Source organism: Hippoglossus stenolepis, chromosome 21 (assembly GCF_022539355.2).
Source record: "Hippoglossus stenolepis isolate QCI-W04-F060 chromosome 21, HSTE1.2, whole genome shotgun sequence".
NCBI classification, from domain to species: domain Eukaryota; kingdom Metazoa; phylum Chordata; class Actinopteri; order Pleuronectiformes; family Pleuronectidae; genus Hippoglossus; species Hippoglossus stenolepis.
Window position 1 is genome coordinate 8,323,268 of NC_061503.1, and position 18,159 is coordinate 8,341,426.

The 18,159-nt window shown below is 42.7% G+C and overlaps 1 protein-coding gene across 1 annotated transcript in view; it reads right to left on the reverse strand.

Annotated features, from left to right (window-relative positions):
* Positions 1-10,118, reverse strand: part of LOC118101104 (cytohesin-3) — a 32,187-nt gene extending 22,069 nt beyond the window's left edge. Inside the window, exon 1 of the mRNA XM_035146777.2 lies at positions 9,816-10,118. Coding sequence (XP_035002668.1) covers positions 9,816-9,834 — 19 coding nt within the window. The 5' untranslated portion in view covers positions 9,835-10,118. The remainder of the gene's footprint in view (positions 1-9,815) is intronic.
* Positions 10,119-18,159: the final 8,041 nt, after the last annotated feature.

Here is an 18,159-nt window from a genome sequence, read left to right on the forward strand (position 1 = left end):
ACCATGTTTATTTTGGGAGCGAACAATAGGAGCCACGTCATAAGAGGGAGAAAAAAATAATTTTCCAGAGCTGATTCGAGGACTTTCATACGACCAGTGTTCACAGCAGTTGTGCAGCAAAAGCAGCGAGGTACTCATGGAGCTCAGAGTGAAAATCCCACGCTCACTTAACACTGGCTCCGGTCCTAGTTTTCACGACTCGTGTGTGTGTGTGTGTGAGAGAGGATTTGTGCAGATCCACTGGATTTAAACTTGCGACTTTACCCGCTATGATGTCGTTTAAAGTGGATGAGCTTTAAAAAAAACGATAACCCTGTTACCCCGCTTGGCCATGCAGCACAATGGAACACATGCGAGGAAGCAGGAAGGCAAAGGGAAACTTCCTCTGGATCCAGACTCTAATGTGAAGCCAGCAACCCCCAATCCCTCTTAGCTGTAGACGAAGATACGCTCTGCATTACGGCCGGGGTCATACAGACAGACAGACATACATGTGTGGATAGAACCGCACACAAGCGCGTACACACCGAGGCCAGCTGGCACTAATCCCACAGAGTCACCCTCCCCACCGCTCTTTAAGCCCGATACGAGGCGGATGTATAACAGCATATACACAGATGTTACCTCCAACTAGTCGCTGCCTGACTTTAACCTACTTTGCCTCAGTGGTAAAATAATGTGACAGTATCAGCAGATAGTCTGGTGAAGCTGTTTACACAGGCACAGAGCGGGAACGACGAGATGTCGGCACAAAGGCCAATGTGAAGAGGAAGAGGTTGTGCACACAGGAGTCAACATGCATGTGAGAAAAGCTTCTATGGGACAATAAGCGTCAAGTTGACACGGCAGAGACCTTTTCATCAAATCCATCCTATTCTAGAATTCAATCTAACACGTGTTAATGTCCAATTGACCAAATCAAGTATGATAAATATCTAATATCGCTCTTGTTATTACGATTATTGTAATGAGTATAAATTATCCCTTTAATTAATTTATTTGCTGTCAGGTCCATGAAATGTCCATAAAGAAATTCTTCTTTGACCAATTTAGTTTAAGATTGCATATAATACAGAATCTGCAATTTTGCTTGAAAAATTATACTAGATTCACAATAGCAGTTGCCGGTTTCATGCTGTTCCATTCAGACTGTATGAATGTCTAAAAATCTGTTTAGTGCGCCGCGCCACAGCCTGTTCAGTAATAATTCAGGAACAACAATCCTGCCCTTTGCGTGAGAAGGCCCATTCGGGGAGCTAATATCGCTTTGAATTTTTAACTACCTCTAGGATCACGAGGAGAAATCTGGGGCTTGGGGAGCTGAAGAGCCCTCACACTGATTGCTCTGGTTAATCTGCAGTTTTGGGGAGGGACCTCCTGCTGAGTGAGTGCATTTGCGCGAGTGTGCGGTTGCATAGGAGGTGGTCTGCGTAGCATGTCCTCCTTATACGACACATCTGCTCGGCATCAGCGCTATGTCAATATTTGATTCGACGAACACGGCGTGTAGGATCTGAGGGGCTTCATCTGCCATATGCTGGTGGCCAAAGTAACTATAATCTGATGATTTGATCGGCCTGAGAATGAGCTGGATGGATGCTGTTTCTTCTGGCATCCGGGCAGGATGAGGGGCTTTCACGGGCTGAGTGCAGCCCAAGTAGCTCAATGTTCACTCAACGCTACAGATCTCAGATGATTGTCCAGGTTTTAGACACAATTTCCAGGGAAGCTGTGAAAACCTCCAGTTTCATGTTACTTCTATTGTCTCACGGTGCTAGAAATATCCCAGAAATTAGCAAAAGGAGGCAGAATACTGGTGTAATAGTCTTTTACTTCCCTTTAATGTCTCTGGAATGATGGACAACATGACAGTTCCCCAAAAGTGAAGCCCATAAACCCCACCTCCTCCGTGTTAGTTGATGGAACATGGACTAAACTAAACTGATGTATGTTGAAGGCAAATTAAATAAATATTAAAATGTTATTCAATTCTATCAAAACAGGCAGAAATGTCATGATTGACAGCTGAGTCTGCTCAGATATTGGCTCCACATGACAACACAAACACAGGACGTCAACACCTGTATCCGGTAATATTTTAGCTTCTTGTAAAACCTTACAGGCTCTGTCTAGCTCGGAACCATCAGCAGATAAGGGTGGAAGACATGGAAGTGGAAAATACATTTTGAAAGGACGGTGGGATTATTTCCTGACAGACACCTCTGCTGCTTCCTGCGGGTGTCAGGTGATTGACAGGAAGCTGAATGAAAGCGATGGTTTCTCTGATACGAACACAGTCACCTCCATAATTGTGATAGATATCTGGCTTGGGAGCAATTTCAAAATCTGTATTAGGTGCTTGTTATTCTATGCACAACAATGAAGAAGAGCAAATAAGTTCTGATATCTGTGTACATGCTGACAATGTGCAGATACCAGCGGAAATATGGAAAATCTGAGGGGGTCAAACTGGACGACTGGCACAAGCTTGAAACTGTTCAGTGAGCCGCTGTGTGTCGGCCTCCGGCCTGCTTGTCCAGGATGTTCCTGTAATGGTTGTGCGCCTGCCTGCAAAAACACTGACTTTGGCGGAGCACCGTGATCCCATTCACAACCAGAGCAGAGCAACCTTTGATCAGAACATCTACAGAAACCACCCACAACGTTCATGTGATTGCTCCCTCTTCGTACTGGCTCCCTGTTCGCGACAGTACCTCAAAGAGGGATCATGTTAAATCTCAACCTGTCCCATGTCCTACTGGTTGAAAACACTTTCCATTAAGAGCAGCTCTGTCCTCGCACAAGTCTATTAGGAACAGAAGAGAAAATATACACTTCGTCCTGAAAATAAAAACGCAGGAAATGAAATGACAGAGCGCCAGGACATTTTATTAAGGTGAGAGAATGGGTACCAGGCGGTGGCGTGATTCTTGGCTGGGAAGCCAGAGGCTGCACACGTCTACTCTGGAAGCCTCTCCAGCCAACTTCCCCCACCTCTGATTCTGTATGGTCAGCTGGAGCCTGTTTTCTCTGAGCTCTCCCTCCACTGAAATTAGGTGTGGATTACTCGAACACAGTACATCTCCGCTGGCCTAAATGTCAGTCTGTGTTCCTCCCTGTCTCCCGCTCATTTAATTTGCTGAGCCTTTTGTCTCCCATCTGCTCTCCGTCTCGCGCTTAAAGGCCTTTCCCCTCTCGACAGCTCCAAGCAATAACTCCAGGCAAAGCGTACCTCTATTCACAACAGAGGAGATGTTGTCTTTCTCCCAGAGAGCTACAATTTCTCGTTTTCCACTTACGCACAGACACACACTGCCATGGAGATGGGAACACGTCGGGAAGCCTCCGCAGTCTCTCTCTTAATCAGGTCCATATGTAGTCCCAACACTTAAATAGCCCAGTTTGTTACCGGCTCAGACGCTGTACATCATGCGCCAGCAGTGTCTGTGTTTGTGTATTTGTCATGCTGAATGTGGTATAATGTTCTGTATGTATAATCTTCTAATGTTGCGCCACAAAACCCATAATCTTGGCAGTCAAATTGAATTTCTGTTCTTTCCAAATCATCCCTTAAGCCTTTAAACAACACAGCCAGTCTGCCGGGTCAACCAATGAGATTGTAAAGAGTACATTTTAGCACATTTTTGGGAATCTGTGTCGACACATACACAGAAGAGACGAATTTTGCCTAAACCGTTGCTTGCTTTGCTTTCAGGCTACTGAGATGCTGTAGGGCATTTGGAAGAGGTAAATCCAACCAGCTGTTTTTATACCAGAGGGGGAATTCTTTCTCCCGCTGGCTGGATAAAACATGTACATAGCACATGTTTTGCAGATGCAATAAACGTTTTTTAAAAAAAGATTTAGATACAGTCATTTTTTATTTTTAAAACAATAGTCAGGGCAATGCAGCTAAACACTAACTACTGCTACCAGCTGATGCCATATAGAAACAGTGTGGCACATAATACAACACAACACAACATAACATAACACAACATAAGATAACAAAACATAACAAAGCACAACATATCACAACAAAACATAACATGACACAACACAACACAACACAACACAACAAAACACAACACAACACAACACAACACAACACAACACAACACCACATCACATAAAAGGTGGTGTTAGAAGCTATATTTATTTTAAACCTTTGGACGGTGCACCCTGCAGGTCTCCAGCATATCCCAGGGCCAACATACAGAGACAAACACCATTCACACTCGAATTCACACTCACAGTGGATTTCAAGTCACCAATCAACCTAAGCCCAGTCTGCATGTCTTTGGACTGTGGGAGGAGGTCCCCAGAGAAAACCCACACAGACACAGTGAGAACAAGCAACACGGGATTCAAACCCGCCCCAAACTCAAATATATTTAGTTCAGTGACATAAATAAATAATAAACCAGAATATATTTACCAAGTGACTCTTAGTCATTTTTTTTCTTGTCGATTACTCGCACACTTAATCAATCATCAGAGTAGTTGCTGATGAATTCTCTGCTGATCAACTAATAGACTAATCATTTCAGCTCTAATATGTTTAACTCTACACTTGAAGCACATCTCCAGGGTGACATTAGACAGATGAAGCATGCGGATGCAGAGAGAAACAGCTGCCTGAGCTCTGCTTCATAGCTGTCCAGCCTTTCAGCACCAGCCACTTACTTACATAGCAGCTCCAGCTCGCCCCCAAAGTGACTATCTGATGTCCTCCCACACACTCCACTACAGCCACAACAAAGACTGTACCTTAATCACACCAACTTCCCCCTCTTAACAACTAATCCCCCTCAGAACTACAGTCCTGGCCGCCAGTGAAACGACGCCCACGGTACCGTGTGTTGATTCAGGCTACCAGAGGCTGGGTTTCATGTCTGCTGCGGTGAATGTGATAAACACTAACTGCATAAAGTCAGACGTTCATTAAGTTAGAGGATTTTTAATTTTTTTTACATGCACAAACATTTCTCTCTAATGTCGTTTTCATACATGAACTCCGGAGAATGTCTGCAGAATTGGGTCCGGACTTTCTCCATAGTCTGCCTTTCACACATGAACAGTGCAGCAGGAGATTCTCTGCTCAGAAGGGTTCAGGTGAGGGTGGTGCAGAAGGCAGAGGCAGGACGTAATTTATTAATTGTCATCAACACGCCCACTCGCTTGCAGCGAATCCTGCAGAGGATCTCCTGCTGGGGGCTCATTCAGACATTCCCCCGGAGGTCTAACTAGGTCGCTGGCTGGAGAAACTCCGCAGAAAGTCTGGAGCGTCTCACGTGGACATTTGCGATCTCACATACGGCCCCTCCAGAGAATATCTGCAGATTATCCAGAGTTCAGTGCATGTCTGAAAGCAGCTTAAGGGAGATATTTCATTGCAAAAGAAAACCAATCAGACGGCCAACGTGTGTGAATTCATCATCCAGCGCCAATAAAAAGCCCACGCAGTCAAAACATCAGTGCTGCAGTCAGATACTAATTGTTATTTTAGCGCACACGCTCAAACTCAGGCTAAAGAGAATAGAAGAATTAAAGGAAAGGCCTTTCCCACTCGACTTTTCCCACGGCCCGGCGGAGAGAAGAGTGCTGATGGACACGTAGAGGGGTTATCACGACACTTACACAGGAAACGTGGTCAAGGAAACCTCACAGGACACCAAAACCAAACACTTCTGTACATTTTTTTGGCGTCCGTACCTGGGAACACAACACACGTTTTGTCGGGGAGGGGTCTCATTCATGACAGACGCCTCCATTCAGGCTGTAAAGGTGCAGGGACATTTCAGAAGGTGAATTAAGTTCATTCCAGCGTTTTAATACCCCGAACACTCAAAACAGCCATTTACTCCAGCCAGTTAATCCCTTGACGGAAGCATCGTAAAAAGCAGCGAAATCCAAGAATGCCAAGTGTTTAAATTCATGGCCTCCCTCCAGCCGTTCAGTGAACCGCCTCGCAGCCAGTTTCTGCCCCTGTGTACTTTCCACTGCTCGTTCCAGCTATACAATGACGCTAAAAATAGACACATGAGTAATAAAAAACACTTAGCATTTTCAGGCCTGTTGCTGATTTTCATCCATTTTGAGGCCAGGCCCTGTCTGCGCTGTGGCATGTAAGCTGAGCACAGGAGCGCCAACTCTGATTAGTGAGCGCAGTAAACTTGTACTAATGAATTCCATGCTACAGAGATGAGTCCCAGCAATAACACACAGTGGCTCAGTTTATATGTTTCATTGAGAGATGTAGCAAGTGAATAAGGATCCTACAGCATGTGTGAAAGTTCATGGTTTCTGCAAGTTTAATTTAAGAGTTTGAAGATCATAAGAAATGAAATGTAAGACCAACATCAAGTATGACAGATATGAAGGAATATCACAGTCCCAGAATTACTTATGGTTCCTAATATTTGAAAATACTAAACCCTGGAAACACAATGTTATCTCTCAAACTACAGGCAGAGACAGAAGGCGTCAAAACTCAGCCAAGCAGACTGTAATTAAAAAAATTCGGAGGGTTTTTGGATTTATCAGTTCCACGTTGGTCATGTTGTAGTTTTATTACAAGTTAATATCTATACCGTTGAGAAAGAACTACAACTATACAAACTATGCATGCAGCAAACGTTTACCTGATTAAGACCTATACTAAAATATCTTTAAACCGACAATATTTTCATGAATTTATACTTTTTAAGGCCTAGAATTCAGATTATTACCCTTTTTCAGACCCCTTGGAAACCTGAAGGTTAAAATGTCCATGTTCCACCATTATTCCACTGATGATGTCCCGCTCGGAGAAAACAGCTTTTGGACCTGATACAGCTCATTATCACATCAATGTACTGTTTCAGTTTCATGAGAGATGAAAGCTTGTGGGAGCATTAGCTGTTCATATACCATTTCTTAATCCGACAGTATCATGGCATCTGTTGGCTCCTCCGTTGTTCTCAGATTGGCTCACTGGCGCAGAACAAATTATAGCCCCCCATTTTTGAACATATGTTGCACGCATACTGTACATGCAGGCGTGCGAACACGGCCCCTAATGTACATGCATGACGATAATGTGCACACTTGTTGCCGTGCACAAAAAAGCAAAGCTCAGCCTATGACCTACAAACACTGTGAGCTGAGAGGTGCCCAGAAATGGCTTTGACATATATTTCATTCATAGTGCCTGGGTTGTGTTAGCAGCACATCGGGGTGTGCATGTGAGCAATGTTAAGTGATCTGTGCGTGTGTGTGTGAACGAGGGCTCTCCATGAGTTTAACATTTATGGTAAGTTATTTTAATGATTCGCACACTGCACAGTGCTGCACACACTTTATCTGAGCGAGTGCCGTATGTTTGATCACCAGACACTGTTCCTCTGCATGTGCTCTCTGACATCCCGTCACAGGATTCAGTGTATCTCTCCGTCTGGCCTCATCTGTGAGAAGTGCACTGCCAGCACATGCAGTCATTTCATTTGAGAAGGGGACAGCAAGTCACAAATTAACAAAGAGGATAAAGGTCCAATCCAGAATAATATTACTCTCAACAAGACTCTGTAACAACTCTTAGATCATGACGACATACTGAAACCATCCATCCATTATCTATACCGCTTATCCTTTGAGGGTTGTGATGGGAGCTGGAGCCAATCCCAGCTGACATTAGGCGAGAGGTGGGGTTCACCCTGGACAGGTCGCCATACAGAGACAAACAACCATTCACGCCTAAAGTCAATTTAGTCTCCACTCAACCGAATCTTCCCCATTGTGCATGTCTTTGGACTGGGGGGGAAGCTGGAGAACCACGAAAACATGCAAACTCTACACACAGAAAGACCCCGGGCCTAACTGGGATCCAAACTGGGAACCTTTTTGCTGTGAGGCACCACCGTGCAGCCCACCATACTGTAATCCCTGCAACAGACACAAAGAAATGCGATACTGTTTCTGCAAAGTTGACATTTGTACCAGAGTAAAGAGCACCAAAGTGTCCAAAACGTGACTTTTTGTATCCAAAACAATGTATTTTCCCCAAAATAAATTGTTAATTGATTTTAATGTAACTTGCATTACCGTAGACAACAGTAGAACATTAAAACAATACCACCTTAAGGAAAAGACTCTTTTGTAAGTCATAACCCCTGGACACACGAATATAAACTATGAGTGGTCCAGGGTCCTTCTCACATGAACAAATATCCACTCTCACATATATTCACACCATGTATCGTGGAAAAAAAAGAAGAAGTGCAGACAAGGGTCTGTCCTGGGTCTGCTAATCTCTAACAGTTAAACTGACAAACTGTTATCAGACTATATGGCCTTTTGTTTACACTACACTGCCTTCGAGGCCTTCAGCCCCACAGGGCGGTTTTGGATTATCTGCTCAGAAGCATCCTGTGTGTGTGTGTGTGTGTGTGTGTGTGTGTGTGCTTCATCCACTGTTGCTGTCGTATCGTGAAGCTGCAGCCACCGTGTGTGAGCAGTAATCCAGGTGAAACATGCAGCTGCACAGACTCAGATCATTCAGCTTTATCACAGAATCACACTGTCGGGACTGTGGCATCAAATATTCAGTTTAAAACATTCAGTCTGTACAGATCATCACTATAGCTTGTTTATGGCATTAATAGAAAATAACAATAACCTTATCATACTGAACCTCCATCACTAAACAGTAGACATTTAAAGATTGTATATGCAATTAAAAACAAAGATATAAAAATAATAACAATAATAATAATACTTTTAAATATAAAGTACAAAGTGCTGCACAGCAAGAAAACAAATAGTTAAACAAATAGAGGGAATCCCATAAATAATAATGGTAATAATCTCAATAGGGATAAAAGACCAATGATAGCCTGGCACCTCAAGTAAATTCAAGGATATTCCTTTTGTAAGAGTACGTAATAATTGTATTTTTATACATTTCACCTGCGTATATTGCACTGTACAATAGATGTCAATAGATGGAGAATTAATTGGCAATAACTTTTGTTATGCTTCTTCATTTTAGTCACACAAGAACTGCTGCTTTTTTTAGTCATATGACAGGATATCTTTGAGTCTGGATAGACAGAATACTGAGAAGTTAAAATAAGCATTTTTCATAAAATGTCATGTACACATTTTTTTTTAGATTATTTAAGATAATAATCTGCAAACAAATCCATAATGGAAATAAATTCGAGCCATATCTCCTCCTTTTACTAAAAAAAAACTATAATATTTCGCATTACTTTGAGAACTAAACATAATTTATAGCGACTCAACCTCTTGTGGTTTACGGGGACATTTTAGGGACATGTTTCGGTAAAAGGATGTATACGGCTGGTAGGTCTGTCTGCTCAGCCCGCCAGTCACATATCTTATCATTTCCCACCAGTTCACAGGCTTCAAACAGAGCAACCAGATAGCGAGAGCAACTTCAAAGCCTCACAGCAAGACATCAACCACATGGAAAAGGTGATTGCGTGAAGAAAAAGAGCATTTTATTCATCATGTCTCCAGCGTTTCTTCACATGTTTCCCTGCAGGAGCGGACAGATCCCCTCTCACCTGGGAGCAAACACACTGACCTGCAGCCTTTTCGGGGTGAAATGCTCCTTTATTAACAGGTGTTACAACCAAGTCTGCTGTGTTTTCCTCGGTAGGTCAACACCTTGGACGTGATATACCTCCATCTGCTCCCATCCCTGTGTCACACTCATCCATCCACACCATCCCTCCATCCACTGCACACACGCGGGCTGAACGAGGGAGAACGTGGGGAATAGATACAAAAGAAGGATAAATCAGCCTCACCGTGGTTCTCCTCATCCATGTTTGTTGTAGCAGCGGCTATCCTGGAGAAGGTGGTGTGGTTTTCTTCAGGAGACAGTCGCAGCCGGTGTTGTGCTGACAGACGGGTGGGTGACGCGGAGCGGTGTCAGCGGCGGAATGAATAGAAAAGCGCCATAGAAAATAGAGACGAAGAGGAAGTGCCAGTGTGTCTCTGGATCGAAGGGAGGGCGATGGAGAATTCAGAGGCGTGAGACAGCGGCGGGTCTTCTCCTCCTCTGCTCCATCCTCAGCTACTCCGTCTGCATTCACACTGCAAACCGCGGTGACGTCACGAAGCCACGCCCCATAACACCCCACCACCACCACCACCACACACACACACACACACATTCTCCCTGATTTCAGAGGACACGTGTATTGACATTATCTATATAACCACAACATGTCTAACTCATAGGTTGTATAGAAATGGACTCCCCAAAAAGGGAAGCCAAACTGTCTCGAGCGCCACCTGGTGGCTGGCTCTAGTACAGGTCATAATTCTCCTCCATGTTGGCAGATGTGACAAATTAAAAATACCAATATAAACATCAAGTAATTTTTCTCATAGATGATTCTGTCATTTTAAATACTACCTTTTGCGGTCATTTTGGCTTTGATTTGTTATTTGCCCTATATGCTATAAAAAACGGGGTAAAACGTCATCAATCAATCAATCAATCAAATTTTATTTGTATAGCCCATATTCTCAACAATTCATGATTGACAGCTGAGACTGACCCACACTCGATTGGACCTTGCTATCGTGGATCCAACCCTAAATGAAGACTCCGGCTCAAAATGCAAATCCAATCCAAGATGTTTGTACATTTTGGCTTCATTTCTGGATAGTGGGAGGAAGTGGAGATGCATCGTCCATCTTTATGTACAGTCTTTGGGCGAACCCTAACCTTAGCCCAACCACACGTTACCGTGTACGTTTGTTTTTTCTATATTTATGACTTAGATGACGATCAGGTCAACAATTGATGCAGAAAACGAAGTTATTCCAAAGGGTTTCTACAATCTCTGCGTTATTGGTGCTTTTCTGTCTCTGACCTCATACATCTGGCCCACACTTGTCATTGGTGATGTTATCTTGATTACACCTTCCAAAAGCTCAGGACCAGCATGTATACTTCCTGCCTGTCCCTGTTTATGTGAGCTCATGTATTACTAAGGGTTTTCCAGGGAAGATCCCAGCCACGCCAGGAGTGATGCACTGACTGGTGGAATATGAAGGCCGGACCCAGCATGCAGTCAGAAGTTCAGGAAGGGAGTTGTGCTGAGGACTCTTTGTGCAGCAAAAGACCTGGGGGACAATGGAGGAAAGTTACAGGAAAGGAAGTGATGTGATCGGCCCGCCCTCCTCCACCCTCACAGTGTTATGAAATCTGATCTGATATGTCAAGGGGCAAAAATTAGCTTTTGGTCACCCATTGACCCCCACACTTCCCACACACTGCGAATTGTGTATTTATCCTTTCGGCTCCAAGTTACCATTAACTACACAGAGCAGGTTGCAGTCTTTACAAGTTTAATTTTGTAACTACAAACCAGAGTAGCTCAATATAAAATAATAAAGATGCTGAAAGGATCTTTATATATGTTATCATCAGGGCTTGTTTTTTGTGTAAATCAGCAGGATTACACAAAAACTACTGGACGGATTAGCTATGTGAAAGGATGTAGAATTTGTCAGGAAAGAAACCGTTATGTTTTGGTGCAGATCTAGATCAGGGGGCAGATCCAGGAACTTTAACATTTTCATTGATTTCTCAGGTAATAATTCATGAATCTTGAGGAATAAAATCAGCCATGTTTAGGGGACTGGTATTTATTTTGCAGATTTAGTGAATTTAAATGTAGTTTCATGAGGGAGTTGTTGGGCCCTGGCAGAGGGATGCATTCTTGTAGGTCTTCTTTTGTGGTGCAATTGTGGCGATGGGAGTCTGGGCCCCTGTCTTCAGTAGACCCCTTCGCCCATTTGGTTATCCCACCCTGAATGTGGGTGGATACAAAATTGGAAGCGGTTTTATTTCGTATAAAAGTCTGCATGCTTTAAAAATAGACTTTTGTTAGACAATGATGACTTTTATTTGCTCAAATGGAGATGAATTCATTGTATCAATTTGGTTTGTTGCTCTCCTCTGTGTGTGAGCTCAATACTTCTCTATTGAGGTTTTTAAGAAAAGCTTAACCTCTGCTACAACAGCAACATGATCTGCTCTTGTTTATCTCACTGACTGGAGACAGCATCCCTACTAATTGGCCATAAAGCATTAAATCACACTTTTTTCATATATTCTCATTATACATTTTAATTCCTACTTATTATATGGGATGTTACAAAATATACTATCAAACCAGACTCATTGTTCTTGTGAATTACACAGTGGGATTCAGAAAATGTCGGATTTTCCTATTCATCATGAAAAACTCTGCCTGTTATGCAACAAGTGTGGAGACAATAAGGTGTAAACACAGGACGTGTGTGCATTGTCTCAAACAGCAGGAATTACTTCAGTGTTCCTGGAAAAAGTGGAGCACAAAAACGCATTTCCAATCCATGCAACAATGCTAATGATATAATAGCCCTACATGTACACGCATGTTCAGTTCCACTCAGTGGGGAAAGGATGAAATGGCCAAATCTCATATGGTTGCCATGGTTTAATTACCTCAAAATGAGTTTCAGTCTCATCATCTGATCACATGTCATGTTAGGGATCCAAACGCTGCTCTCTCCGGGGACATAAACACTGAAAGAGCCTTTTCTGCATGATTCTCCCTTAGTCTGCAACTCCCAACGGATAGCAACATACTGTCAAAACAACTTTTCCACTCTTTCCTATAAATAGAACATTCATGGTTTCACTTGTTTTTCCCCTCTCAGGCTCCAGGCATAAACATATACTGACTCCACGGCGTTTGGTAGTTACAATTAATTTGCAGCATGTTCCCATAAATTCCTGTTCGCACTCCCTCAGATGCCCACCTGCAGCGAGGAACCGAACATAGTTGATTTCCTCCAGTATGACGTGAAACTTGGGGCGTTTATTGAGCACATGACATCTCCATCGGCAACCCTCTTCTTCTCTAATTTCTCGGCCTGCGCCTCTTCTCAGCATGTGCACAAAAAAGGAAAAGGGGTTTGCATATAGGAAGGAAAAGGCTGTCGGTTTTGGGAATAAACGTTCAGATGTCCGGACCAGAACAGGAAGAGGCTCCACTTCCAGTTAAAGTGCATGGAACCAAAAGGGTGGAGTCAAGCTCTCATCATCATACAAGTCAAGTATTTCCCTCTAATCAATAAAACACTTGAGTTCATTTATCTGTTGCTAGCAATGTGCACTGTGTTTACTAGGATTAAGGACATTTGGAAATGAAGCATTTATCCAATAAAAGAAGGGCAGAAAATATCTTCTGGCTCAAAGTTAAGATATCTCATCTCAAATTGCCTCTGGATTTAAATGGAAAAAGTTTAGAAAAAGTATGGGTCAGCCTCTCTGATTCATTTTTGAACCATAGACACGTTTTTCGTCAGGCGCTATCTTTGCCAGCTCTGAAATTAAATTACATCTTACTTTACAAGCCAGCAGAAAATACTGCATGAAGGCGCTTGATGTTCGCTGTTAGCGGGTTTCTGCGAGGCAGCACGTGTCAACCACATCACAGCGTCTCATACACAAGTCCAGGGAGTGGATGGATGAACAGACCTCAAGCTCTTGTGTTTATGTGCCACAGTCTGATTACAGTTGGGCGCACACACACACACACACACACACTCTGAACTGTAGGATGATACATCAGTCTGCTGTTACGTCATGTCAAGAAAAATCCAGTGCATAATCAAGTTAAGATGTTATTTCACACAACTACTTTTCTCAGCGGCATTCTGCCATACTGCATCACTGTGTGGAAGCATTTAACAAAAAGAAAAAGAACATTATAGAGTGTGTTGAACTATCTTGTTCTTTAGTATCTTTGACGCCCTGTTGAAGTTGCAAAATGTAGACAATAATCTGCCATGGTGAGATGTTTTTGTCAGTAGCCTCTATAGTCGGCAAACTTTATCTTCACATGACTAAAGCTGTTTTCAGACATGAACTCCAGAAAATGAGCAGAAAATTGGGTGTGGACATTTTCTAAACTTTGCCTTTCTCATGTGAAGAACACAGTCATCAAAATAACCAGTGGAATCTGACAGAACGAATCCTGCTCCTCATAGAGCTCCATGCTCTGGCAGATAAACACACTCCCGGAATCCATCACAAATTCACACCCACTCTTCTCTAACTTTTTTGTTTTTCAGCATGTCGCCTCCTCAATGCCCAAACAAACCCAAGGTTTCATGCCCTGAACTTTTGTTGCACTCATCAAGGAAATGACCCTGTGCTGCATGGAACCGGATTCATCCGCAGCGCAACACTGGGCTACATTCGTGCGGCAGCCACATTGTGAGCAAATAAGCTGCTTCATGACCCATACTGTTATAATGAGGTACATGTTGAGCCATTCAGCATCAGAGATTTTTATTTAATTGATTCTGATTTATTTTGATCGAGACTCGCTGATTATTCAATGCTACTGTCCTGTGGATGTTTGTCAAAATGGTGAAACATTGGTTCCTTGAGCATGAGAGCCTAAACAATACAATAACACATATTTATTTATTGCAGTTTTTTATTAGCTGTTCATCACAGACGGACAAACAGCTTAATTTATACACACAATACAAACAAGTGGAATAAGGAGGGTGGGGGTGTTACACTATCAAATTACTGTATGTCTGTGTCTCTATTTGACACATAAGCCGACCATAGGAACACATGCATGCGAGTGATGTTACCTCAACAGCAGCCACACTTCATTTATCACTTTACCTGTATCAGAGTGTTCTGGTGATGAGTGGTTACTGCAAATTTCATTTGGTGTTTGAACCTGAGAAATCCTGAATCCTGTGAAACCCAAGTGCGATAGTCTCACACACATTCCTGCTGATGCAAACACGCAAGAAAGTGACACACTTCCTTTCTCACAACGGTGCGGAGAGGAGGAGAGAAACTGGAGAAAGAGCAACACACACACAGAGTGAGGAGAAAAATGTGTGGGAACATCTTTCCAACTTTGAGCAACGTGCTGGGACCTTTGCTGATGTTCCGAGAGCAGCAGCATGTGACTCACCGCTCTGAAACTGACTGAATCTGATGGCAACAGTGACTCATAGCTGATTGTTTCAGGAAACAAAATTGCTTTGTGAATAGATGAGGCCGGATGTGATCACGCAAGCAGAAGTCCCTTTTTATCTCATGACTAAAGCTCCGCATATGTTGCATGTCACTGTTTGTTGCAGTGCGAGGAATTCTTCAAAAGAGCAGTTTTTATATCTGCTGCCGACGTCACATAAACACAGTTGCCTGAAACCAACCTGGAGTAAACTGTGCATCCTCCTGTCACGGCTTAACATGCAGTGGAAATCAGAGGTTTCGGGGAAGGGGGGGCATCTGGAGGCAGTTCATGGCTTCGAATAAAGGATAAAAGTAATTTACTTCTTTTGCTGAGACATTTTCAGGTGGAGTTTGGTTTTGCTGTACAGCCGCCGTACATGCAGATCATATGTGGGTTTAGCATCAGACTCCGCTCTCTTCAGCAAGAACACTGTGTGCAATACACTCTCTGTTTACAGTACATTACAATACACCACATCTGTATATGTGCAGTGTAATCCAACATGTGCATAGATTCTCACATCTGTTTACATCTAATGTATCTACTTATTCAATATGTGCATTTTCTGTTTACACTATGCATACAAATAACCACTTTTTTAAACCTTCAGGTAGTTTCTATACCTACATAGCATTCTGAATACTATTTGTGAGCTGTATTCAATGTAATTGTGTTGTATTGTTGTATTGTTGTATAACTTTTCTTGGTCTGAATGATGATAAAGTGAAGTTGGAATCTTGGAATGAAAGCTTTTTGTGCAATTATGAGTATATACGTATAATATGTTAAGACCTACATGGGAGGTGAATGTTTTCTTTATACCAGCTGCACATTTGCAATGCCCCGATCAGTCCGTGCTGCTTATGTGCAGATAAACTCCAGAAATACATCCCATCCGCACTGAATGATTCATAGCAACACCAGTTATCTACATGATCTTATTACTGAAGTATATAGGCTTACATTGGTCGTGTGGAAAGCAGAGATAGCAGCAGCAGCGGCAGCAGAAGCCTCAGCTGTGTTCCACCATCTGCTTCTCTGTGCTCAGTTCAGCTACATTGATGACATCCAGGGGAAATACCTATTCTCATCTTCCAGCTTTCACTCTATGTTGCTCTCTCCCCATTCAGTTATACAGCGGACATCCTGTGGACTCTATTGTGAGTGATAACATTACAGAGCACATTCAGGGCATTTGAGCGCTGATTGCCTGCAGTCTGTCAATCCGACTCCAACGCAAATGAGAAAGCCTCATGACAGGGGTCATTAAATCCCTGTGATTATTTAGAGGACTAATGGTGGCACATAATGATCCGAGGAAATGTCTGAACTGCGGTTTGATGGAAGATGCATACGGACTCAGGGCGGCTATAGAGGAGAGACACTGCACAACAAGGCCAAGCCAACAAACACTCTCTTAAAGAAGTTCTGGCCTCTTAAAACAAACAGCAGGGGAAACAATTACAAGAGGAACTAGTCACAATTGGATGTTTGGTTGTATTTATAGCATTTAAAAAAGCCAAAACAGCTATGCTCCTCATTCTGCAATATGTTGTATACGCCTCGTTCCTCTTTAATGTCTTTACCCAGTTTGACGTCCCGAGGTCCTGCAGTGACTCCACTGTGTTTTACAGCCTCCCTGATGTGGCGACGAAAGGCCTGTTTATCCCTCATTAATCTCTCTGCCCTGCTTTTACCCCCCACTTAATGGTGACGTTTATCCAGTTAATGTGTTGTTTGCTGGAAAAATCCCCCAATAACATAATCCAGAGTCAAGGTTGTGTGCGCGTGCGTATGTGCGTGTGTGTGTGTGTGTGTGTGTGTGTGTGTGTGAGAGAGAGAGAGGATGCTGGACTGAGTGGTTGCCATGGAGCCAATGATTAATTGATGGAGGAATAAAACCATTACAGAGATGATGGCTGGAGACTAAAAGGCAGCGATATGAAGACAGGGAGGTTTCTAATCTTTTCATAACACTGTACTATACTGCTCTCTAGTGGACACAAGGAAACTGAGGCGTGAAGAAGCCAAACCGTTATTACAAGTAATTAAAGAGTTCAGATCCTCCACTTTTCAGAATTTTACAAAAACAAATCAACAGAATAGCTCTTTTCACAGCCATGTACAATTTTATTGGATTATTGATAGAAACACATTTGATACTGCATTTGTGGGGCTGCAGCACTTCGATCAAGTGCAACATTAAAATTCAACTTACACACCTATGCATTATCATTACTTATTTATTACAAAATAAATTATAACTTACAAGGTTTTAGTCTAATGTATTTTTAGTATAGAATTATAGGCATATGTTAGGCATATATTAAGTCTAAATATTCATTGAAGTAAGATGAGAATTTTTTTTGTTCTTATGCTTGATATGATTATTTTGTTGTGTACAAAATTTGAATTGTTGTTTTCCATGTTTTTTCTTTCATCACTACATTAACCAGTGTGGCGCTACTTCACGATCACTGTTCTTATTTTGGGTAGAGTTAGGGTTAGCTGTGTCAGCAGCCGGTAGATGATGGGTTCTGTGTGGATAATAACCAGTAGATGATGGGTTCTGTGTTGTTGCCGGTAGATGATGGGTTCTGTGTTGATAATAACCAGTAGATGATGGGTTCTGTGTGGATAATAACCAGTAGATGATGGGTTCTGTGTGGATAATAACCGGTAGATGATGGGTTCTGTGTGGATAATAACCAGTAGATGATGGGTTCTGTGTGGATAATAACCGGTAGATGATGGGTTCTGTGTGGATAATAACCAGTAGATGATGGGTTCTGTGTGGATAATAACCAGTGGATGAGTGGTTCTGTGTGGATAATAACCAGTGGATGATTGGTTCTGTGTGGATAATAACCAGTGGATGAGTGGTTCTGTGTGGATAATAACCAGTGGATGAGTGGTTCTGTGTGGATAATAACCAGTAGATGATGGGTTCTGTGTGGATAATAACCAGTGGATGATGGGTTCTGTGTGGATAATAACCAGTAGATGATGGGTTCTGTGTGGATAATAACCAGTGGATGAGTGGTTCTGTGCTGTTGCCGGTAGATGGCGGGTTTTGACGCTCCTCTCTGACCGG